The sequence below is a fragment of the Amblyomma maculatum genome, chromosome 10 (genome assembly GCF_055883805.1).
Source record: "Amblyomma maculatum isolate TAMU_Amacu chromosome 10, ASM5588380v1, whole genome shotgun sequence".
Lineage (NCBI taxonomy): Eukaryota > Metazoa > Arthropoda > Arachnida > Ixodida > Ixodidae > Amblyomma > Amblyomma maculatum.
The window spans coordinates 15,756,595-15,782,013 of record NC_139353.1 but is presented as its reverse complement, the minus strand read 5'-3'; the positions used below and the strand labels follow the sequence as shown (position 1 = coordinate 15,782,013).

The 25,419-nt window shown below is 44.7% G+C and overlaps 1 protein-coding gene and 1 pseudogene across 6 annotated transcripts in view; one reads left to right on the top strand and one right to left on the bottom strand.

The window, feature by feature from the left end:
• LOC146175662 (uncharacterized) overlaps positions 1–14,721 on the top strand; it is a 55,118-nt gene extending 40,397 nt beyond the window's left edge. For 4 of the 6 annotated variants that reach the window (XM_084582053.1, XM_084582054.1, XM_084582051.1 and 1 more), the window contains exons 16-21: positions 2,781–2,820; positions 4,789–4,882; positions 5,481–5,539; positions 8,809–8,855; positions 11,680–11,898; positions 13,471–14,721. In XM_084582053.1, coding sequence (XP_084438179.1) covers positions 2,781–2,820; positions 4,789–4,882; positions 5,481–5,539; positions 8,809–8,855; positions 11,680–11,898; positions 13,471–13,570 — 559 coding nt within the window. In that variant the 3' untranslated portion in view covers positions 13,571–14,721. Of the gene's footprint in view, positions 1–2,780; positions 2,825–4,788; positions 4,883–5,480; positions 5,540–8,808; positions 8,935–11,679; positions 11,899–13,470 lie in introns of those variants that run through there. The other 2 variants (XR_014701455.1, XR_014701456.1) reach the window with 2 other exon arrangements.
• Positions 14,722–19,377: 4,656 nt separating this feature from the next.
• Positions 19,378–20,693, bottom strand: LOC146175661 (uncharacterized; annotated as a pseudogene).
• Positions 20,694–25,419: the final 4,726 nt, after the last annotated feature.

Genomic DNA, 25,419 nt, shown 5'->3' with positions numbered 1-25,419 from the left:
GTCAGTCCGGAAGCTGTACGATGAACTGAACGTTGACAATCCTGGCAACGTGTCCTACAATGGGACTTGGATGACTCGTGGGCATTCTTCCCACATCGGAGTCGGCACTGTCATCGAGCTTTCTACGGGGCTTGTCCTAGACTACGTTGCCCTGAGCAATTTTTGCGCAGGTTGTGAGCAGGGACCGAAAGTGGACGACCCCACGTACCAAGAATGGAGAGCAAGCCACGTCTGCCAGAAAAATACTGATAAAAAGGCTGGTGAGATGGAAGTAGAAGCAGCCCTAATCCTATTTAGAAGATCGCTCCAGAAGCACAACCTCAGATATACAACGGTGCTGTCAGACGGCGACAGCCGGTCCTTCCTCGCCCTGAAAGATGACCAAGTGTATGGCTACGTTGAGGTCACCAAAGAAGATTGCATTAACCATGTTCAAAAGCGGATGGGGACAGCTCTCCGCAATCTGCTGTCAAAACAAAAAGGGTCAGGCTCGGAACCACTTGGTGGTAAAGGCAGACTAACTGGTGATCTAGTCAACAAGCTAAGTTCTTACTATCGCTGGGCACTCAAGTCCCACAGTGGCAACATAGAAGAAATGGCAAAAGCGGTGATGGCTACCTATTATCATGTGACATCAAATGATCAGGAGTCGGATCGCAGCCTTTGCCCAACAGGTTCAAGTTCCTGGTGCCGGCAAAATGCTGCCAGTGCCAAAGGAGAGCCAGCCCCAAGGCACCGCTACAACCTTCCTAGTCATGTATGCAAGGCATTGCGACCAATTTATGAGCGCCTCTCTGACAAGAAGCTCCTTGAGCGATGTGCAAGGGGAAAAACCCAAAATAATAATGAGAGCCTGCACTCTCTCATATGGGCACTGGCACCAAAAGAAAGGCACGCATCCCTCTTCAGTGTTGAGGCCGCAGTTGCAGAAGCAGTCTTGAAGTTTAATATAGGGTACCAAAGGACCTCGGTAGGAATTTTGAACAAGCTGTGTTTGAATCCTGGCCAGAGAAGTGTGCGGCGTATGGTAGAAAAGGACAAGCTTCGGTCCGTTGCATCTACAAGCAAGCGTGCATCGGCAGAAAATTTGCAGCGTGCTTTGAAAAAGCGCCACAAAGGTGGTAGTGCTCAAAATGACTATGCCCCTGGGGCATATTAACAATGTCTGGTAGTTGACATGTACATATTTTTTACTTTTAGTGATTAAAAATGACTTCCGTTTGTTTTTCTCATTTTCTCAAGATGTGAATTTTGGTCTCCTGTCAAGTTGGTGAATGCGATATCTCAACACCCATTGCAGATACAGCAATGATTTTTGTTTCAGCATTAAGCCAAATATGTGGAGCACACAATGTTGCAAGCAGATTTCTTAATTATTGCTTTAAAATTTTTTAAAATGGCACTTTTTGTGACCACTGTGTTTCCATGTTACGACTACTAAACTTCAATGTGCAATAAAATGAAAAATAATCATTAAATCAAAAATCTGCTTGCAACATTGTGTTCCTTATTCATTCTAGTATATAGCTATATGCTAATAAGAAGTTTTTGTGAAGTGGTTTTTTTCCTATTGTTTTCACAGCAAGTGCACCATTGTTCTTAATTATCTCAACGCCTAATTGGTTCAGAGAAAAACTAATTATATTTTTGGAATCAGCACCAGGAACTGCACACGTGTGCCAAGTTTCATCACTTTAGTTCAAAAATTTAAGAAAATGGCTTTAAGACCAGTGTCCCCCCTTAACTGAGAGATTCAGATAATTGCAGCTGTCAATACAGTTCCCCAGCCAAGCCCATGTGATGCTATGTCTTGAATTCTACTAGCCTTGCACTAGTCAATTTGAATGGGCTCTCGAAGGCAGGCCATATCTTGGTATGATTAGCCGGTAAATTATTGTGAAAAAACGGTCTAGGAGGCACTTGAGACTATGTAAGAGCGACAAATTGAAAGCCTTAAAGGTTAATTTTTGGTCTGGCTTGTTATGTGGCTTGGGTTGGATTGGCATTGGATCTGCCTCGTTTGACACACCCCTGCGAACACCACTCATGAGCCGCTAAGGGCCTCCGCCTTAATGGGCCTACTTTAACCAGCAGTGTATGCTGAGAGTTTACTGCTTACCTCCAAGACGTGCGCAACGGAAAGCGTGACCGAAAGCAGATGGCCTTTGCCTCTAGGAGGAGACCAGCCGTGTCGTTTTCGTTTGGCTCATACTGGCTCCACGCCAGCCGCTTTGACGACGGCTGTCGATGGCACATCAGCCATCCAACCAAGTGCTTATTCTATTGCGCGCTCCGCTTCAGAACTAGGCTCGCAGAAAGTGCTGTTTGCAAGTTGTATGGTGAGGCCTTCTCGCACCTAACGCAGCTGTGAAGGCTCTTACCGTTTCGGAGCAGTTATTCTTTCACGCCCTTAATGTGGTGTGCACCGAATAAAATTATTAGTGGCAATCGAAAAGTGTTCATTGTCTCACTGTTCCCTTTCCAAAAGCAGATGACTGTTGCCCGGTCTTTCAATCAGCGAGCTTTACGTCACCCTTCATAAACCTTAAAAGTCGTCAAGAATAATTGACGACTTATGAAAGCCTGCTTATGTAGAGTTAAGTGCGTTTCTTAACAGTGATATGTCTGAGTGTCTAAAGTTGTTCGTGTATGTTTTCCACGTCTGCCAATTGCCGATCCACGAAATTATCAGCCGCATTGAGAATTCATTTTTTGTGCATGGACGTAGTGAGTGCTTGTATAAGTTCTTGTTCTCTGTTTTTCTCCTCCCTTCTTTGCAGAACCAACGTCTCTGTGGGTAAACCAGGTCCCGCCTCCAAAGTCAGTAAGATCTTAATCTTGCCTCTTCTTCTCGCAAACCACTACTGCTCCTACCCCTCTTCCCATTTTCCTGTTTACTTAAACAGGCGCTTTGCTGGTTTATTTGATCTTTCTTTTATACCCCCCCTCCCCCCCCCTCCCCCTCCCTTTTTTTTTTTTTTTACCACATTCTTCGGATCACATGGAACTAGTGTCTCACGTAGCAGCAGTTTGTTCGAACCTCCCTTTTTTGGGTGGGGCTTTTTCAATTGCTGCTGTACAGCCTTCTCCTTTATTTTTTCTTTTTTTTTTAAATTTTTTTTTACCCTTTTTTGAGCAACTGGAGCGTACCGAAATGCCGTTCCTCATTTTGGTTGGTTGGTACACATCATGCATTGTATTGTCAACTTTCTCAAGCACAGGTGGTGTTATGTGATACTCTCTAAGGTGTTTCTTGAAAGACTGTCTGGGGTTCAGGAATGTATTCCGTTGTCCAGACTTGTGTCATCGCCCTTGTGGTTAATCTGAAAAGGAGGAAAAAAGGATGTCTGTTTACTTTCATGTCCATGTCTGATTTGACAATGAAGGTTGATGTTGCATTCTGTTTGCTTTGTGATTGAACTCGCACTGTAACTTGTGGGAGAATACCTTTGTGCAACTTTTTAGCTGGCAATATTGGTGCTGGCCGCTCAGCTTGCTGAATGAAATTATAGTCCGCGCAAAGTGAATGTAAGAGAGATGTCTGCTGGTGCCTTAGGTTTGTCAAAGTTATTTCACGTTCCGGAATTCGATTAAAGCTCTTCAGTGTTCGCTCAACAGCATGTGTGCAATCTTATTACTCCTAATTATATTGCGCAACTAAAATACCCGTAGGTTCTTGCGAGGCTTACTCAGCTGCTTGCTCGTGCGTTCGCTCTAATGCATTCTGTTTGGTAGTGCCTTGTTCTAAATTTGCAAAGGAAGCCAAGGCACTAACAAACAGTGAAGTGTGGCTTGTATGTGACTGTAGCACTATTTTACTTTGCTACACGTAGCACGGCTGTCAGACGTACCGAAATGCCTTAACTTGACGTTAATCATTTTCTGCAAGCCAGTAACCAGTGCCTTTTTCATTAAGAAACTTTCCTTCGTTTTTGCTCATTTTTCACTTTGCACCTGTGGCTTTCATAACGGCATCACAGACAAAAGCTCTTTGTAGTTCTTGGTAGAGAAGCTCTCAACGCCAGATCTGCCGAGTTGGCATTGTTGTGAAATCATACTTAAGCAGAGCGTCTAACACTCAGTTTGACGAGCGATTCTGCAGTAAGTTAGGCCTCAGTGAAGCGCATATTTCTCTAGTTGCATGCTTCACTTCGCATATCGTGGCTTCCTGCCAACAGCCGTGGTAGGTGTGTTTTGTGGATGTTTTGCTGGAGCGGTGTTGGGCCTTCCTGGGTTTTGACTGCTATCGAGATGAGCAGCGCCATTTCTCTCGTTGCAAACTTTCGTGTTATTTTCTGTGGATAGGTTTAGGGGGAGAAGTGTACGGTTGTGTGTAGGGGCCTCGCGTCAGCTTGCAATTCTTGCGTAGTCAAATTAAAGTACTACAAAAAAAAAAATGAATTGCAGAGTTAAACATCCCGAAGTGACACATGGTCTTGGAGGGCCACTGAGGTGGAGGGCGCTAGATAAATCTAGACCATGTGCACTAACGCTGCACAGTACCCTTTTACATTCATTTCATTTCCGGAAGGGGTGGTCTGCGACGTAATCCAGGTGCGACTTGCTAAGCACTTTTGTATGAATTTAGGATGTAAAAAAGGTGTAAGGTTTTGTGGTGTGAACACACACCTATTGGCATTGATGGGGTAAGCCTGGCCTTGCTTTTACTTCTTCTCCCCTCTCTCCCCTCAACACGTTTACTGCAGACGTGTGCTTGTCAGGTTTTGCCAGAAGGCCCGTCCTTTTAACTGGAGGTCTTTGGTCCTTCCCCCCGTTCTTTCTCCCTAGACGCCGGCAGGTGGCGGAGCCGCTGCAGGTGGAGGTGCTCTCTCGGTGAGGGAGAAGCTGAAGCGCAAGATGCAGGCTGCCCTCGCCAAGCAGTGTGAGTTACTCTTGGCAGTGTTGAGTTACCTTGTTGAGTTACTCTTGGCAGTCTTCAGCTCATTTCCGGAGGTCCGTGAGCTGTTTGTCGGGAAACCAGTGTGCGAGGTTGCCGTTAAATTATGCCAGGTGATAAAAGTGGCGCGCTGCTGCCTGTAGTTTATAATGGTGTGCAAGTTCTCAAAAATTTGTTTCTATAATAGCTGTAATTCAAAAGCTTGAGTTACACTATTAGAGCCATACGTGTGTGAGTGTTAGTCATCAGTCTTGATTAATGGTACCACCGTGGTATGCGACCTGTAGCAACTCATTTTTTTTTTTTTCTTCTAAGACAGATGGGTTATGTTATGTCTCTCTTTTGCTTAAAGGTTGCTGTTGTTTTGAGATGGAACGCTGACTAAAATAATTTAACACACTCTCAGTGGTTAGGTGGCTTCACAACGACTCACCTAGTTTTTCTTCGATGCTTTTCGTTGAGTGTTAGTGGGAATGGGGCAGTGTTTTTATTAAACTTCTACATTGCCCTGATGCGCTAGTGTAGTTTGTGCCTTCTATATCCATGAGTGTGGTTGTTCGACCCCTTTCTTTTCCCTTTGCAGACAAAGCCGACAAACGGGCTGAACGTGAGAAGCAGGACAAAATTCAGCAGGAACGCTGGGTGAGTCTACCAATGAGAGACAATGCTGTTGCGTGGAGGTCAGCTTTGCTCTCAGCGTGATCACTGAGAAGAGCCCGTGGCCTGCCATCTGAATGAATGGCACTTGGTGCTGGAGAGTTTTTACATCGCTGTTTTATGACCAGCTGCATCTGGGGCTGAATTATGGGCCGCTCTGTAATCCCTCTACAATTTAGACTGTTCCGGAAAGCCCGCTGCTATTGATCGCCGCCGCCATCTTGTGACATTTAATTTGTGACATCTGCGGCTCATAAGTCAAGCTTTCTTACAATAAACGTGACTGCCAGTGGGATTTGTTCATTATATCCCGATGTTTGTAAGTGAAATCTCGTTACTACAAACACCACATTAACAAATTTTTATAAAATCCCCAGCAGATTTCCTATGTTTTCAATGTAAAACTATTTCAGAATAATGTACATATTTTATTTTTCCTTCTATAATCTAGGGACATCAGTATAATGAATTCGTCTAAAATTAACAGCGCCGCAGTTCGCAACTCTTGCGTGAACAAAAAAAAAAAAAAAAAAAAAAGTGTCATGGCTCGTGAGTTGTACTTATCATCATCATCAGCATATCTGGTGCGAGCTCCTAGCGACCCCACAAAGCTGCGATTTATTACGCAGTAGCAAGCAGGCCTAGCCGCCTGCCTTTTTTCCGATGTTGGGTGTCGTTCGTACCATTCTCGCGTGCGGGACGTTACTTTTTTTTTTTTCTCAAATTATCTTATTGTCAGGTTTGTGCGAAACCTAATGGTGATTGCAGCCAGCGAAGTGCCGCGGAGATAGGAACGCAGCTTTCACTGAAAGAGTCGACGCAGGAAAAAAAGCAAATCGGCCTCTGCAGATAGCTAGAGCATTGCCCCATTGACCGCTGCGATCATTTTGAAAGACCGAGACAAGATGAGGTTATATCGAACTGATTTTTTTTGCTCTGGACAAAGCCCATCCTTTCATCGCTCGGTGCAGTCATGCACCCGATGAGGTGTTGCACAAAGTTGAAAGTGTATGGGCTGTTGTGGCATAATATAGTGCGTGATCGTGTTTGCTGCACATGGGAGAAGAAAATAACTGATACATTTTTAAATAAATCGGCTTTGAAGTTAGTGCAACATTTTCATTTAAGGTTTTGCTTGTCCACACGCATGCCTACTTCCAAGTTGCATCATTTTCATACCTAGGTTTGACCACTGGCTTATAATCGCAGATTTTTCTTTACAACAATATTTCAAAATAACGAATGATTTCGTGCGTTTCCACGGGGTTCTTTATATCGAGATTTGACTGTTAGGCAGACTGCACATAGGCACCTAGATTGGGTTGCAATACGCGAGGGCTGTATTTATCATATTTACTCTAATGTAACGTGACCGCATATATACGAGCTTGATAAAGTATTAATAGACATTGTGGCTCTTGCAGTCGCATCAGAAATGCTCATTCGTCTTCGGTAGCGGCAGAGGCCGAGTTATTGGAAACAGTCTTCCTTTTCACTCTCCTCCTCCCAGACGATGTCGTGAAAAGCTTTTGCGGTGAGGCTCACATTTAAAAATCACCTCCTGCTGCATCTGCCACCCACGTATGGTAGTTAACGTCTAGTCATTGAGCTGCCACAGAATTTCCAATTTCTTCTATCATAATAGGTTTTCTTTTGAAGCGAGCGCCGTACTGTGCACGGCATGTTGCCACCATGTGAAATGCGATAATGACAAATAACCGCACTAATCTACTGCGAAAGGTGCGGTAAGTTCAGGATAAAGGTGACAACATGATCCTGAGCTTACAAGCGAAAAGCGCAACATATTGACTTTGGATGAATTGAGATTTGGCTTCCCTATTTGCCAGCATAACATTATGAAACTGCAGAAACCAAAACTGAGTGGTGGCGCCAATCTACTGCGAAAGGTGCGGTAAGTTCAGGATAAAGGTGACAACATGATCCTGAGCTTCAAGCGAAAAGCGCATCATATTGACTTTGGATGAATTGAGATTTGGCTTCCCTGTTTGCCAGCATAACATTATGAAACTGCAGAAACCAAAACTGAGTGGTGGCGGACTCAATATGGCTGCACCCTGGTGCTGCTGTAGGCCAGCCAAATCGCAGCACTCAATTATAATGCGAGGGTAGACTTTAATAGCCAAAAATCTTGAAAAAAAGCTCGCGTTACATTCGTTAAATACGGTAGTTTGTTTTCTCCAATATGTAAGGAGGCTTGACTGCACAGAAAGTGAGCAGCATTTGATGAGAGCAGGGTATCGGCGCGATGGAAAGATTGAAGGAGGACATACAACAGTGTCAGTGTCCAAAATTATGTATAGCTGATGCGTAGCTGATACATAGCTGTAGTGGGCTAGCATGAAGCTCAGAAAAGCAAAACCAGAGCTACTCAATCAGGCTGTTCTCGATGATGCGACCATCCATTTTTTTGTCATGCCTGCTTTTGTTTTCTTGTCAGAATGGTGTAGACAGCCCTGCGTCATGTAATTCTGGATTGGTTAGGCTATTTTGATGAATTATTGCACTGCCGATCATACCTGGACGGGGCCTCACTTGGCACGAATTAGCCAGTGTTTGGTGCTATAGGTTTAATGACTGTTGACTGGGAATGTTTCAAATGAGAAAATATGGGAATGGGAAAATATTTCTAAGGTCCCGGCCAGCGTTCTTACGGTTTATTGCGTCTGATTTCAGTCAGCCGCAAGACACTGTCTAAACTTCAGTCTTGTAAAAATAAAATCTTTCGAAGCAGCCGTCCGCTAATTTATTCATGGACCAGAAATAATGCTGAAAGCAATAATGCTTTTTGCAGCATTTAGAGATGCTTCAGCACTGCCAGTGAAGACATTTTCGGGCGCCGTCATCTTTATTCTGTAGTGGCTGATGATGATTAGGGTGAATAAAATGCTGTTTGACAAAGAAAGATAATTTCGGCCGGCTTCAATTCGTTGGTAATGAAACGCATATGACAGTATCGCCACAGACATTGCCGACGTTGCTGTTTGGGTCTGATGGAGACGCATATTACATTGTTTAATGAGCTGGCCTACTCTGAAAAATGCCTCCTGTAATCGGGACGCAAATTTAGGCTCTGCTCCAGACAGGTTGCAATTGTCGCCTCACCTGTGTCATACTCTGTATTGCTGTTTTGTTCACAAGGTCAGCATTACGGCTCGGGCTTCAGGTTGGTACGAAGGTCTGACCAATTGTCCGGCAATAATTGTGCTGGTATGTTCCACTGTGGTGCTACGCAGGATCGGGCCGAAGAGCTCCGAGGAATGGCACTCCGTCTCCGCCAGAGGTAGGTCCGGCATCTTTTTTCGAACCGCTGCGCCGTCAAATCTCCCGTTGGACGGGCCTCCGATGATCCAATGATGATGGTAATCCGTCCTTTTCACGACGGTACACTGCGCATGCAATTCAATTCAGCGAGGGGACATGTGAAAGGTCGTGGGAGTGCGAAGGAGAGTGATTTGTGCCTCGTCTTAAACAGCGTGGCTGCCACGTCTGTAATTTGGAACTGGTACTTAGTGCATGAACAGTGTGCTGTTCCTCGTACGGCAGAAGTCGGGCAGGTTGTTAAAATAAACCTTCCAGAATATTCCCAGCACGTAACAACATGTGGCTGCACAGCGTAATGTGTGAAAAGGTATATGTTGCCAGTTTTATTTTTCTTTTTTTCTTTGCGGCATGCTTTGTTTTGTTCTTTTCTTGTAGAATTTGTATGTTAAAAAAAAAAAAAAAGAAGTAGGCAGATCTGATCCTTTATCTTTGGCTGTTTTGTTGGGATTTGCTTTTGTATCAGCGTACAAGCTGTTAAATTGGTGTACAGTTAGTTGGGTTTCTCCCTTAGGGAAACTAGTCAAAGAAAGGGCCTGCTTTTGAAGTTTTTTTTTTTTTTTTTTTTTTTTTTTTTTTTTGCTGTTTCGTTTTTTCTGATAGTGTTATAAGAATTTTATTTATTTTTTTTCATGAGGAGGAGCAGACTGAAGTATGGTTAATAAATTTTTTAGCAAAATTGCAGTAGTATCTTATATAAAGGGAAAAGCTTGATCTTATGCTTTAGTGTTAACAGCTGAAATAGGTTGGAACCGGTTTATTAAAATTCTAAGTGCTAATGAAGGAAAAAAGAAAGTTTGTTCAAGTGTGCGGTCCAAAGCTGTTTCCATTTCAGAACAGATAGCTCTACGTTGTAAAGGGCCATTTTCTACATGACAAACTGTTTTCACAAACTAAAGGATCCTATCTTGTGGGCATCGATATGAGAGAGTGCAAGAAAGTCTGTGAACATGAAGCAGATGAAAGCTTTTGAAATTTTTTTTTTTTTTTTTTTTTTCCACACAGTTTTGCTTGAGAAAATTTTTATTGCTGTCTAGAATGAAAACGGTAGAGTCAGTTGTGTCTGTGTCAATTACTGGGACTCGGCATTAATCGTGCTGACAGCAGTGTAGTATTTATCTCTGTGACTGCTAGAAGCATACAGGTTTTGTTGGCAGTATTCATTGTAAGTTTAAGGCTTAAAGCTTTCTTAATTCTTAATGGTGTATGGGGTTTAACGTTCAAAAGCGACATCTGCTTTGTGACGCAGTTATCTTAGCGCTGGGGGGTTTGTTACTTCAGGGTCATTCATTAAATGTTCTTCCAAATGAACATTGTTCTGACAACGTTCAATTGCCTTTGAAAGTGTAAATATTGATAGAAAAGTTTTGATTGTATCTGATATTTTGTTTTGTTTTGTTTTTTGTGGAATAGAGTTTTGACTGTGTCTTTTAAAGACGTTGTATCTGATGGCGGTAAAGGGTAACATTACAGCGTCATGGTTAAAGGTTAATTGTTCAGTTGTGGAACGGTTAAAATGGTCACTACTTCCAAGTGCTATAACTCAGCTTTCAGCATTGACTATTGTCTGAAATATTTGAGCATTATAAATGTTTTGTTCCATTGTCTTTATTGTGGCTGGGTTACTTTCTCTGGATGTTCAAGTAGTATGTAAGGTTGGTTTTCTCTGCAGGCTTTTGGAGTATTCTGTTTGCCAGTTTTCTGAGGCAACTTTGCCATGTGTAAATTTTGCTCTGAAAGGTTTGGTTTGTAGGGTTTAATGTTCTTAAGTTACATCGGCTATGATGGACACTATAGTAGAGGGCTTTAAAAAGACTATTTTTGCTCATATAGGCTCACACAAGTTTTCAAAGCCACCAGACTTGCTAAATGGAAGGTTGACCTTAAGAGTGGTAATCCTTGAAACAGTGTCACTTCTTCGGCCGCATTTTCTTCCATGTGATGACGCTTAAGGCATGAGTTTACACAGATTACCTTGAATTATACCGAGTTTCTCTCCGACGGCATTCCAGCTTTAGTTTCAAGAGCCGAACGATGCTTGTTGTGTCGAACAGATAAATGACGGGGGAAATGAGGATGCTCATTATAATACATGAAGGAAAGAAGCCAACAGTCGGCGAGGCCAAGGAAAGCGTATTGGATTGTACTTTATCATTATTTTTTTATTTTTTTTAGTTTGGTATTCACCTAAACTAGTAATGTAATCTGTTTAGGGGGAAGAAAATTAGTTACAAAGTAGAAGAAAAAACAACGTGCCAATTCTTTCCTTCTTGTTGCGTCGAAGTTGCGTATACATAGCACGAAGCTTTGAAAAAAAGAAAAACTGCGAAATAATTGCAGCTTCATCATTTTTAATTCACAGTACTGAATCCAGCCTTGCTCATGAGCCAGGATGACACTGAATGAAGAAGGTGTGATTATGTTGCTTCTTTTTTTCATGCCTCAAGTGACCGGTAGGGACATTAATGTCACCCAGTTATCGAAACGTAAACAAGATTTGAATAAAATTCGATTATGAATTGTTTACTGGTCATAGGCAAATGCCACGTGGTGATCCAAGCATGTACTTCCTTGTGCACCATTTGCAAAGAGAATGTGCTATCAATATTGGATGTCTATATTTGTTCAAATTGTAAGAAACGAAAGCTGACACTATAATAGAGGGAATGGGGGCACTTTCCTAGCCGGCCAAAATTAGCTTCCTTGTTGATTAATGGCAGCAGTGTGTTTTCCTTTTTGATTAAAACCTGCCCACTTACGCGCTGCCAAATGGTGATGCCACCTAGGGAGCGAGAGAAGAGGCACAAGGAGAGGGACGACTATGATTATGACTATGACCCTGATGGGAGCAGACCTGATGGTCGGGATGGCTACTCAAGCCGGTCAGCTAGCCGGTCACGTAGCCGAAGTCGATCCCAGAGTCCCGAGCCAAGGCCCCCGGGGGAGTCGTCATTCAGTCCTCCACCAGATCACTCGCGGAACTCCTCTTATTACTCCAGACGGCGGTGAGTACCAGAAATTAGCCCTGCGCCACTGGAGGTGGGTTTGATAAGTACATCGTCATCTGCTGTATGTCCTTACGCAGTTGTCGGTCGCGTCATGGTGTCATTTTTTCCTAGGCATTTGCATGGTTGCATAAGCGGCATCTGCTGCTGATGCTGAATTATGACACAAATTTTGCGAGGGCTCCAACGATAGCTTTTATCTCAAGGCTGCACTGTTCAATCTAATTTCGCATTAACAATTTGCTTGTTACTCCTCGCTTATATTTTGATTTGAAAGTATTTCTTGAAGCGGTATTGGCACGTCGTCATGAATTTTCTGACATTTGCTGCCATTCGCATCTTAGTGTAGGCAACAAGACGTGTTAGTCATTTATTGCGTAATCCTTTAACAGTTCCTTTGTTTAGTGACGTGCTAGATATTTTTGTAATTTTCAATTCATTTCGTAGGATTCGAGAGCAAAGTAAAGATTGAGACAATGGGTGTGAGGTACAAGACAGTGTATGAAATGCAGGGCTTCAAGCGTATATTATGTGCACTTAATGATGTGCACAGTATTTCATCAGAGTGGTTTTTGTAGATATTTTTGGGCTTGTACCAAAGTTTTGCCTTGGGAGTAGAATGCATAGGTCCCTCTTCTGTTGTACCCCGCAGACAAAAGTGGTATATTCCACAGGCTGCGAGAAAACTGCCCGCCACATTTTTCTGACAGAGAAGCAGTTATTTCTGAGATATGCATAACTTACCCTCTTTGATATACTTTCCATCTAGTCAAATCAATTTTGTGTGGCACATTTCATTATACTGAAAAAATGCAATCGTTGCGATTCGAGTGGAGTATACCACTTTTGTCTGCGACTGTACATTCACTAGGTCTCCCTATGTTCACCTTGAACCAATGAGCGTTCGTGGCCTACAAGCAGCGTGTATGTCGCGCATTCTGCGTGTGGGTTATTTTGAAAGTTCTTAGAGATTACAGCATTTGAGCGCTTTTACGCTGTAAGCATGGGAGTAGAGGTCGTGCCAACGGTGTAGGTTGCAATGCGAAGAGGCTTGTTTGGCCTACATGTTCATGTTTTCGCATTGTCACACTTCAGCGTTCTTAAATGTGTCTACCAATTTTGTTTTTTTGCTCACAAACGGCGATAATACTGCCGGATGTTCTGTGATACGAGAAGCTTAGCAATGTCGCAACAAAATCTTCTGAATTCATCCGATGAAAGCGATGTGTACAAGAAAGCAGTGCTGACATGATTGTAAGGACGAATGAGCAGTAGCTATTTATTTCCCGGACACACTTTCGAAAACGACTGCGAGGCGGCTTTCATAGGCGTCCCCTATGCGATAGCTATGGTACTGCGCACTTGGTTCGGCAGTGCAGGAGTGTGTGTGAACTGAGTGAAGCTCAGAGGAGAACTTGATTGACAGCGTTACATGGGAATGCAGGTGGCAGGTGCTGTCTGAACATTGCCAGCGCTGTGACTGTTGGGCTGTTATACTGAATGCTTAGTTTCGATTGTCCTTCCGCAGTTAAGCTAAGCAGTTACCAACCGTTTCACCTTCCTTCAAAACAGGAGCCGGTCGCGGTCGCGGTCTCCCCCGCAGGACAACTACCGGTCACGACCTCCCCCTCCATCGTCGTGGTCATCTTCACGGGCATTGGTCGATTACTGATGCACCTGGCATAAACGAGTGCATGTGTGTGCGGGTCTCGTCACCATCCAACTGCTTGTGCACAAACAAGCTGGAAAATGTGCTGACCCAATAACTGTAGCCAACTTGTGACTGTGATTTCAATGCACCGATGCTAAGTGACGGTGACATTGATGTGCCAGTGCGTGTTAACTGTTGCTTCGACAGAGAACAAGGATGGCTCAGTATGTGACTACTTGTATGGGAAATGCTCCCCTACAGGTCTCTTTCATCAAGTTGAGAAAGCATGTTGTGTCTTTCGGAGTGTATCTGCTGACGAAAGCAGCTTTGGTGTTTTCTCTCCTCCCTACCTTGCCAGCCCTGTCTCTACTGCCTGCCGCTTTTTTGCCGACATGCACAACAACACTGTGTCTGAATGAACTGCTGGAAAGAAAGGAAACATTCAAAGGAGGGGTGCTGATGATTTTTTTTCTCATGGGATGACAAAATATAAGTATCCTTGGTGTTGTCTGGGCAGCCATGGTTAAATTGTCTGGAGGCTATTGACCATTTCAGAACGCGATGATACGTTGAGGTTGGTGTCATTCAGATGAAGAATGAAGTGTGGCTGCTTGCCCTTCCTAGAAGGCTTCTTTGAAAGCTAACATTTTCAATTGTTTGTGTAGCTCTAAGGTATTTGTAAGAGGCGTGATGGTTAGTGTGTTATTCTACATGTCCAGCAGCGTTTCATAGAGCGCACAAAGGGGTCGAATGTACCATTATGTTGTTTTGTGTGTGGCTTGCATGCATTGATGAAAATTTGTCGTTCCAAAGAAACATTGCGAATGAAAAAGTGTTTTCTGTTTTTAGAAATGCACACTGCCCCATTGCTTACTACACACAGATGACAGCTTTTAGCACAAAATTAAGCTTCAGCATAAAGCAGCTACTGGTGTCTGAACAATTTTTATGAAGCCGTCTTGGCACTTGTATTTTTCCTTATGTAGGATTATTCCTGCCTTAAATGCGTATGTTTATAGGGGAGAGGTATTGGTGCCTGCTTTTGAAGTCTTGAGATGCATAAAAAAATAGCAGTAGCCACTTTGGTTGTAAGCGTGCATGGCTAAATTTTTTCCTTTTTTTTGTTTCTAAACACCGACAATAAAACTGCCACTAGCGCAGCTCATATGTTCTGCCTGGTTGGTAATATGTTGTGCTTGTAATCAGGTAAGTTCTGGTAAAGTTCTGGTATATGGATATGATCTATATGTGCCAACCCTCCCAATTCGCCCAGGGGACTCGGCTTTTTTACTAAACTTTGCAATTTTATGTTAAGATACCTTTTCCCCATACAAGAATGGTTTTGCCGGCACCGCAGAACCTGCAGCTACATGTAGTTGCTAGCATCACCATCAGTGGCCGCATTATCACCATCGATACAATCATCTAAGCAGCCAATGGTTGTTGATGCCTTGGTGCGGATAGGGTAGTTATACTCTTGAGTCGCTCAAGAGTATAACCTGAAGACAAGTGGAGCACTATTTGACTTGTCCTATATGGTCGAAGGGGAGGTTAAGTCCCAAAACATCCCGGCTTTTTTGTATAAAGATGCTGTACTGGTGACGGACTCTAGAGAGGGGCTTCAACAGTCAGTAGCTCCTAGACATGTGCCGCCTATGAGCCGGTCATCTGGGACTGCAGTTCAGTGCCAAGAAGAGGGCAGTAATGACCTGGCGGTCTCGCAAGACAGAGGGATGTGCAATCACTAAGGTTGCATGACAGGGTGATCCCATCAGTGTCATCATACCAATGCATGGGGAGTTCATGTCAAATGAAAATTACCATCATCAGATAGGAAAAAGCACTGTGAGGCCAAACAAGTATTAAAGGTATGTGTGCTGTGGTCCTCTCGCATTTGATGTGGGTTAATTAGGTAATTAGATTGTGTAATTGGGAGCCAAGATGGCCACTAACCAATTTTCGGCTTCAGTTTTCAGCTTCCGGTTTCATGTCTCAGTGCAGAAATGCAAAGGCCTGAGCGTTGCTTCTGCATACTGTACGTCACGCGCCCCTTGTGGAATGCAACCAGCATTTCATTGAACCCATCAAAATTCACTGGCATTCCATGATTGTGTTGTGTTGTGTTTTATGGCGCATAAGCAACTCAGGCTATCATGCGCCAAGCACAAGGTATATTATGTTTTCCATGATTGGTTTGCACGAAATGAAAGTGCAGTGTCACTTGCGGAATCCGGTTGAACATTTCACGGACAACAGAGCAACCTTAGGCTTATGCATTTCTCCAGTGCAGATTCTGCAGTGATCTCGGGAAATTTCTGGACGTTGAACTCAAGCTCGCTGACAACGATATCCAAAAGCATTTTATGCTTCTAAGGAAAAAATGAAAAATCAGAATGCATGTCCTCTTTCTCCTACAGATTGCCTCGTTCCGTTGTGCCTAGGCTGATTTCGTATGATTGCATTGCACACACAGGCAGTTTGGTGGCCTTGTTTGGATTTCATATCTGCTTAGCCATTCTGAGTAGTAAGTGCACACACTTTTTTATCTGTAAGACTGTTTTCTGTGCAGGCGATATGAAAAATGTTTTCCTTGCTTTCGTTTAGTGGGAAGCGGGATCCACGTTTTTTACACTACCGTAAAATTCCGAGCAAGCGCCCTGCTGACTTCACTGCTAATTTCACAACTCTCCGCTCAGGGACCCCCCCTTCTAACATGCCGTAATGCCATACTTCCCGCTCCTTACCCTTAGCACACATCTCGCTCTGGTAACACTGCTACCAAGCCCAAGAATTCAATCCAGTCTCAGCTCTCAAAAACGTCACAAACAAAAATGTCACCAGCACGGTGCTGGCTCGGCCGAATGTGCACATGCATAAAGGTTTATGGTTGGTGTAGGATGACTACAGCGAGAGAGGCGTGTGATCTGAGCGCGCTGAGAGAAAACGTCGGTGTGCGCCGAGTTTCTATTGCACATCGACAGTGGCGTTGCGAGAACACTCGCCGGCTGCTCACCGATGTCTCTGCGCACTTCTAAGCCCGTTCGACCGAACGGAGGAAAATGAAAATCCATATGCAATGCGCTGTTTTTTTTTGTTTTTTTTTTCTGCCGGGAAAAAGTCGCCATTTTGAATTTCGGTGCCGTTCCGGGAAAGCATCCCCTCCACTTTTCATGTAAATGCTTCAAATGCGTTTTCCTTGCGCCCTTTTTTTTCGTTCGTTTCCTTCTGTATCGCCGACTCGTGTTTAAGGCCATCCATTGAGGCTTGCAGTATTTTAATAATTAACTAGCTTCTTAGTTAACATTACACTCCTGTTTTCTGCTGTACGCCAACATGAGTATTACTATGTCGAAAAAGTCAGTATAAAACAAGATCCTCTTTAAAATTTAGTGGTGGGCTTCTCTGAAAACGTATTTTACGCATGTCTTCATCTCCTGTTTGGTGACGTGAATATGGTCCCACTCCAGAGTAGCCTCACTAAAATTAAAACAGCTTGGTCCGTTTTCAGGTCATTTCGTGCCTGATTGAAGCATAAGGGTGATCTAATCAGATTCCCTAATCTAGTCTCTATTAGTTATCTTTCCAAATATCTTGTAGGCAAGTTGCAATAACGTGTCATGTTAAGCATTATACGCATTTAGGGTGACAAGGGTAATGCCTCCCACACATCATTTAACTTATTTTCACTTGGCAGGCACCGGCCCTTTTCCAGTGCCTATATTTATTGTCTTTTGTAAATGGTAGTGGGCCAAATCTGGCAATATTCTATAAATATTTTATCCGTCTCCGCGACCCGATACATCTGTGTTAAATTGCGGAGAATGTCATTTTTGTTACCAACAATATAATGCATTCGAGCGCCACGATTGTGGTACCCTCGTTCGTGGTTTGAGTTGAGTGAACAAAATCAGCTGCGGCAGTGACCCGAGAGCCCGGTTCTAGTGGTAGGCTGATATGTTGGCGATAGTTGTGGTGAGCTCGCTGAAACCGGACTGCCTGAAGCGGACGAAGAAACCATTGCAGACACATCGGCCTGCCGCTGCGACGGCAGCACGGCTACAGCTGATATCCTTAAGAGGGCTCACCAGTGCCAACGTCCATAGAAAATACATGGTAACTTTCAGAAGCTCTAGCGTGTCCAAATGCGGTTAAATTTTCATGAGGTTTGTGGCAGCGTTTTCGTCTTTAGAGAATAGAGGAAATGTTGCGGGCAGATTTTATTTTTAAGGCTTCATTTTATTTCAAATCAGAGACAAATATTCCTAAAAATTGCGTTTTTAGATATGTCGGTCTTCCTTGTCATCTCATAAAAAAACTAGGCTAAACATCAAAATTTCCTCCGCAACATTTCCTCCCTTTTTCTTTCCTGATTGTTAACCTGCAATTTTTATCCATATCGAACCTATTGTTAGCGTTTTACAGGTTCTGAAAGTTGTGAATGTATTTTCTGCGGGAATTGAAGTTCGCGCCAAATTTAACTATTTGCGTCGTGGCTCCATCTGGTGTCAAACTGTTTAGACAATACTACACTCTACCACCAACCTCTTGCTTGTCAGTGTTAGTGCGCGCAAGTTTTTCTCGAAATTTTGACCAACTTGACTTCTTTCTGTCCTTTTTTCTTGCTTGGGCTGTGAAGTGAGATGCCAGGCGCAGTCAAGAAGAACTCCTCCCCCGCTGCCCGAAGATATAACATTTTTCGCACCAAAGCATAAGTGACTCACAGGGCCATTTATGTGGGAGAACAGCATTGTTCCCACCCCAACAAAGGTGTGCAGTGGTTCAGGCGACCTATAGAAGGATACAAGTGAAGGCAGGTGCAAACATCCTTGGCATCTATCCATTGTGCATGTAGAAGAGGCGCAACAGGAAAGCAAAGATGAGCCTTTGTTGGCTTTTGTGCCCATGATGTGGAAAGTGGGCTCTTGAGCTCTAATCACCTCGCACCCTTTCTCCAACCTCCCCCTTCACACCTCCGCATGAAAAGCGAACATCCACTCCCCACAGCAAGGGGACAGAATCCTGTCTCCTTCCTTTTCCTGCCTAGCCTCTGCTGCATTGCCCACGGATCGGTTGGTAGCGCCAGCTGAAAAATCAATCCAGCGAGCCCTATGGTACCTATGGCTTCAATCAGGTTGGAAAGGTCCATACACGCTGACATCTCCCCAAGGCAAGGGGTGAAATAACCATTTCGTTCCTTTTCTTGTCTAGCCTCTGCTGTACTGTAGCTCCGACCTCATGAGAACTGGTCGAACCGGTCCGTCGTGTAAATAACATGACCTCAAAGGCGAGTAGCCTGGCAGGCAAAATCATTTAGTTCCACTTCTGAACCGGTTTCGCTAAGTCAAGCGTTCGACCACTGCCTTTATTCTCCCATTTAGAGCCGGCTCGGTATGCGCCGCAGCTAGCAGGACCTAAGGCTCCTCAATTTTTTAAGGCTCCTCAAAAAAATAGAGGAGCCTTAGCAGGACCTCCTGCACCACGCTGCAAAATACACAGCGACAAAAAAAATGCAACTCGAAGTAGGGCGCCTACTAAGCCTTCCTTGGAAATCATATGAGGTAAGGAATTTCAGCTTGCAAACCAGTCGGAATTGGTTGGAAGATTTCCTTTTAGGGTTGCTGCCCCGTTTTTGCGTACAAAAGTTCTCATACGCGGGTGGCGTGGCCACCACCCCTCTTTCCTTCTGTTTAGATTGCATTTGTTTATCTGAACAAAATAAACCAGTAGCAAGAAACCTGTTCCAATACATGATCGTGACAGTGACAAAAGGAAAGGGGAAAGATGCTCTGTAGTCAGGAAGGGTGTCCTAGACGATTTCTCGGCTGTCTTCATTTTAAGTTTTTGCATTCAAAGGTCGCTTGAGTGAGCATCTGTGCTTCGACAATGTAATGAGGTTCGCGAATTGGAAGGCCACGGCTTCTTCTTGGGTCCACGAGTTCTGGCAGCAAACAGCGCATATAAAATTTTTTGAGACGTGGCAACATCTCGTCCTCCCAAAACGATTCATGCCTGGAAATCACCTCAATACTCATGCCATTTTTGGTCCAGATTACAAACAAGCACTTCTGACGGCGAGCAATATTGAGCTGGCCTTGTACTTGGTACCAATAATTGCTGTTAGTCTTCAGCTGCAATCTTCCGTCCTTGTTTTCGACACAGCAGGTTATTTTTTAGGCGCGAACTTCTAGTGGAGTAATGTCCCTCGCTGAGTACGGACACTTGACTTCGACGAGGATGTCCTCCCCAATGAGTCCGTCAGGGAAAGCGCCAAGAAAGGGGTTTTCCTGGTCAACAAACAGGCCGCACTCTTTTACCACAACGTTGCATTCCTTCTCGATTTGCTTTAGTGCTGAGCACTCGTGGTCCTTTCCGTACCTTATGGCTTCAGATGTGATTTCTTTGTACAGGATATCGCCAACTGTCCGCCCACATCCCGTCGTTGCTTTCATTTTACACACAGCGCCAAACAGTGATGCTGTCAATCTCTTTCGCCTTTCCTGCTTCCATATAGTGGATCCACTTTGCTTTGACGTTGCTCGCTGCAGGTCTTCAATGTTGTTTGCCGAGAGCGAAAGCGATTTCAGGAAGTTGTCCGAAGCAGTTGCAAAAGCATCGGGCTCCATGTCTGGTAGGCCGTAGTCAGCATCGGCACCAAGATGTAGCTCTTTATCTCTGCGCTGGCAGCGTGGCGTGGTTGACAGCTTCTTTTTCGGTAGCTTTCGCCTTGAATTCCTCTTGGAAACTGATGCCTTCACAAATGATGCTGTACATCTTCCAAGCTGCCCTCCGGAAATCCTGCGCGCTATTTTTTCGTGGTATGTTCTTCGGCAGTTCACCGATAAAGACGCAGCAAGACACCTCGTCTTGTACGATCCTTTCATGGAATAATTAATCCGCTTTCCGCCTGCAAATTTTGCCACAACGGAGTTATAATGCTCGGCAGCATTATTGTCGACGTCCATTATCAGGCTCGCAGCGTTTGCAACCACTCTGCTCATGGCCCCACAAATTTCTTCAAATATGCCTTTTTGAAGTATTTCAGGAAATATATTTTCTTCTCCCGCTTTGCCCCCGGAACAGAAGTAACCAGCGCAGTTGGCGTGGTCTCCAAACACATGATTTGGGCCGTTCTTTATATCCTTAACAAGGCGCTCTACTTTTTCAGAAAATGATGCATCTTCAGAGCCTCTAACTTTTATTGCTGTTGCAACACCATTCCGCAGGCGCACAGCTGCTTGGAGAACAGAGTTTTTTACCTTCGGGGGAAGCTTTTCCAGCCTTTTCTTCTGTGCAATCTCTCTTATCTTTGAGGCATAGTTGCGAAGTATGTGGTTCCTGCACTCAATTTTTTCAACCCGCTGGTTTCCATATGGTGCTGCTGCTATGATAGAGCGGTAAGTGCTCGAATCACCATCAGCAATAAGTTTTGTATACTTGATGCCATGCAGTTCAACGCTTTTCTTGAAGCATTCAACCACAATAGCTTGCTCCATGCTGGTTGAGCTTCCGTGCCAGTTCTTGTGGCACTGATGCTGTTTCGGGGTGGCACCTTGGGGAGTACGAGCACACATTGCGCACACCTTGTTTTTCACGCCAAGGTACAGGACTTTTACAGTTATGTGACCAACGATAGCAGCCTGAAAGAGTAACACCAATATTAGTCACGAAGCTGCCCTGCTGATTGCAGTGCTTATTGCTAGAACAGATAGGTATTTCAGCTTATCATGCAAGTTGCGACTCAAGTGTTACTTTTTAATGACCTTTTTCGATCCCAGTGGTACCTATCCCTGTTGTCATAGATGTTCAACATTCTTTTTTCTTAATTGTAATGTGATTATTTGTAAAAAAAAAGGGAAAGTAATATAATCATTCAGGTCCGTGTGTTTGCACGTATACACACGTATACTCAAGCACACATAACATCGCTGGCAGCACTTTTGTATTCACAATTCTAACCATCGCACACTTGCCCTCTTCGTTGAAGCTAGACGATGCAAGCGAAAACAGTTTTAGTGCTAGGTTATGGAGGTGTGGGCAGCGATCAAGACAATGGGGCAGTGGAAAAAGGTCAAGCATCTTTTTGCACTAAGTATAAAACATTTCCATGTATAAAATGGAGCGCTTTTTGTTATTATCGTAATTCAATAAATTTGTGCACTCACCACTCCTGACGAAGCGTCATATTTGTTCTTGTAGGGTCTTTTTGACCACGCTCCATCTGCGATGACTGCTATCGTGGGTATACCATCACTGTCAATGTCTCCACATTCTCTTGCCAGCCTTGCCTCTTCCGCGCCCGCTTTTTTCATTTCCTCCCAGGCGGCTTGATTGATAATTTGTCCAACGTCGTCTTCTATTTTTGTGTAAGTGTCCGATGACATTCCTGGGATGTTCATGGACGCCAGCAGTTCGTTGAGGTTTGAGAAACCGCAGCCGATTGACACTATTCTACACGCTGCTGTCGTGTTTATGTCGCCGCAGCCGCTGGAAGCTTGCGCGTCAGGTGCCGGGTCGGTGTGGATGACATCCTTTCTTCGGCACATCCTGCATACAAGAATCAGCTTACTTCGAAGACCTTGCTTTCTTTCAGACACACAGTCCATATCCGCCAAAGTGCAGTTGAAGGGAACATGGACGGCGGTCTTTTGCAAGCTGGTCAACAGGTGCTGAAGGTTAACAATGCGTCGCCCTTGTATACCAGCATTCGCACTGACGTCCTCTTCTGCAGTGGGTGCGGAACCTCCATTAGCAACATCTTCGTCGGACGACCCTGTTGCGCTCATTACTGAAGATGACCGGGTATTTCCTGACACCTCTACATCTTTGATGAAAGCTTCAACGTCTGCCGGCCTGGGACTGTGCTTGATGGCTTCTGGTGACGAAGGCTCTTCAGCAGGGTGGGAAAGGTAGCTGCCACAGCGAGAATAGTGCGTTTTGCTCGTAGGTGGGTCATTATCCAGAGCTTGCCTCTTTCTGGTGTTCGCAATCAGTGCACCAGCCCGCTTACGCTTCCCGTACCTGAAATTCTTTGCTGGCATTTTCTGCTGCCTCGTTGCCTTCTGGTATTCAAGTCACTTGATACTAATTCATTGTTCACTAGACTGAAATCACAAGTCGGGCGCAGCGTTGCGCGAAAAACTGTCATAAGATTACGATCAAGGATTGAACGAAACACACATGTCTTGTTGGTACGAAGGAGCGGAAGATATATGTGTTCGGCGACGTGAACGCTGGCAGGCAACTAGGCAAAGTAAACGGTCATACACTCGCGGACACCTCTCTGTGGCTATGTAACCGAGGCAATGCTGGAAAGGGAAGCAGACAAGATTTTGTGCACTAGGAGTTTATCTGGGGGCTGAATACTAGGGTCCCCAACACAATGGATTGTTTTCCAGTAACCAAAGGCTAATATGGGGGAAGGTTCCCTTCACGCGTTTTCAACTCTGTCAAAAGATGATTTACACCTTTCTCTCTCCATAGTCGAAACCAGCCCTGCTTAGTACTGCCTGCAAAGAATCCTCACCCTACCACTGTAAAGAGTAGTAAACCGGTTTCTTTTACGAGTTAACCTCCCTGCCTTTCCTCCTCATCTTCTCTTCCTTCGCACAAAAGATGGGAGGGGGCATAGGCGACCCAAACTGGAAAACGCTACAATGGTGCGCTACTGGAGAAAAGGACCATTCTCTGGCCCCCACTCCGGTCCCCCAGGTTTGGCCGCATATCAACTGAAAGTTCTCGGCTCTACTTTTTGTACGCGGAAGAAGTAACACTTTCGTGTCACGGTGTAATTTACACACCTTGGAAAAAGATACACGTGAGGCTTTCTTTATCGGAAATGAATGGAAGGGAGGTTTCAGAAGGTGCTCTCCAACTTTGCAGATCACATTTAGCGTCTAAAGTAGTAGTAGTATTAGTAATAGTAGTAGTATATAGTTATTTCATTATATATCCAAAATGAAGGAAAAGGTGTTTGCCAGATCCGGTGCCTGCTATTGAAGCACCTGAACTGGGGCGGCGGAAATATAGGGATTGTGAGGAAGCGGTAGACGAAGTCAAAGAGGTGAGCGATAGGGATAAAGGGCAGTGTAGGGTGTCTAAAGGCAATAAGAAAACTAAAAAAATATAAATTATTAGTTAATTGCAAAATAAAAAATTCCCTGTGGTGCGCGAGATGGCTAGAAGCTGTATACAAGTAGTTTCTCTGGCCTACACAAAGCTTTTTATTAATCCTTGGCTAGAGTGCTTGGACGCCCTGTATATCAACCAGAATTTATCTCAATCACGGCGAAGGAAATTCTTCGCGCACAAGTGCATGCCTCTGTAAATCAATAAGCGGTCGGAAATCGGTGCTTGTTCGGCATATTGTGAGATACACTGCACGGCTGATCTATATGATTCTACCCCACACATAGATGTGGGCTCAAGAAACGTCCGTCGAACATCCTGCGATTTGCTTTTCGCAGCAAACCCTCTACGCCAACATTGCTTTGCGTTTGACTGCCGCAGACATCACAGTGCGGCTGGTTAATACCACGCACTTCTCCGCGGTTTTTTCCTCTCACCTTTACATCACTTCATGCCGATGCCACATCTGAGTGGCGCCCGAGACAACATTCAAGATCATATTAATTTATGTTCCGCTTAAGGCCTGCAATTAACATTGGCTAGAAGGCGTGTTTTTGCGCCACGAAATCAAAATATTCAGTGGCAATAACATCGGGCACATATGGAGGCAGCGTTAAAAATGTCAGCCCCTTTTAGCTTGCGACTGCATAAGAACGACAAACGCGCGTACCTGCATGAAACAAGTACTGCGAAGCTGAGCGCGCATGACATATGCAAGATCTTGATATCTTCAGTGGCGCCCCAAAATACCGGCAAAAAAACTGGCCCAAGAAAAGGCGACGGCGACCGCCAGTGCATGGCGGTGTGCACAGTCACCGTCCGCGGCCTCTCGCCAGCACCAATTTCGGTCGTTGATAATTCGGACGAGACAGTCAACATTTGAAAAGAAAAAAACTCTGTCTAAGACAGCACCACGCATGCGCAAGCGGTCGGGCTTGGTGGGTTAAAAATCGGCATTTCCACACACGCATTCAGTGCACGACCACAACGACCGTCGTCATGCTAGAGGCTGCGCCAGGAGGAGGCTACTCCGTTTCTGATTCTGTGCACTTCGGGAGTGAAGGGGAACTTGTATTTAGGAATCACTATTTCCGCTACATGATTACATAGCGGCCCCGGCGGAGGTTGTCGAATTGCTGAAGGCTCGAGGGAACGATTTTGCACAGTTTTTGCCGCCGTTGAGTTGTGCTCAAGGCTGAAGCTAATTTTTTCCTGTTAGATACCACCGCCGTGAGACTGACGTACGACGCTCCGTTGAGCCTTCCTTAGACCGCTTTAGAAGACTTGGCCCCTGACGTCTGACTGGACAATGGCTACATATGGATGATTCCGACCGCGGTGGCTGGGCTTATGTAACCTACTTTGTGACAAGTGTGGTGTCACAGTGCTTCAGCCGTCTCCGCTGTGCCCTTGAGTCGCATAAACGCATTTGCGGATGGACCTGTGACTGGCGAGGATTAGCTACGCGCCAGGCCATCGGCATCGCAGGTCAGTGTGGGGCTGCGGTCTCGTGGCGAGTGCGACGTCTATCTGTGGAAATCTGCTGTTTGCTATTAGTGAGAATTTAAGGCTCACTGTTTGTCAGCGACCACGTGCCGCCGCCGACGGCCTCAAAACGATGACGTATGGTCACGTGGCCACGGGAGCTCCCCGGCCTGGAAGAATTTCCTCTAGGTGGCGTTGAGAGCACTCTCGCAGTATTTAATAAATAGAATGATGCTTTAGTTAACCAATCTAAATAAATA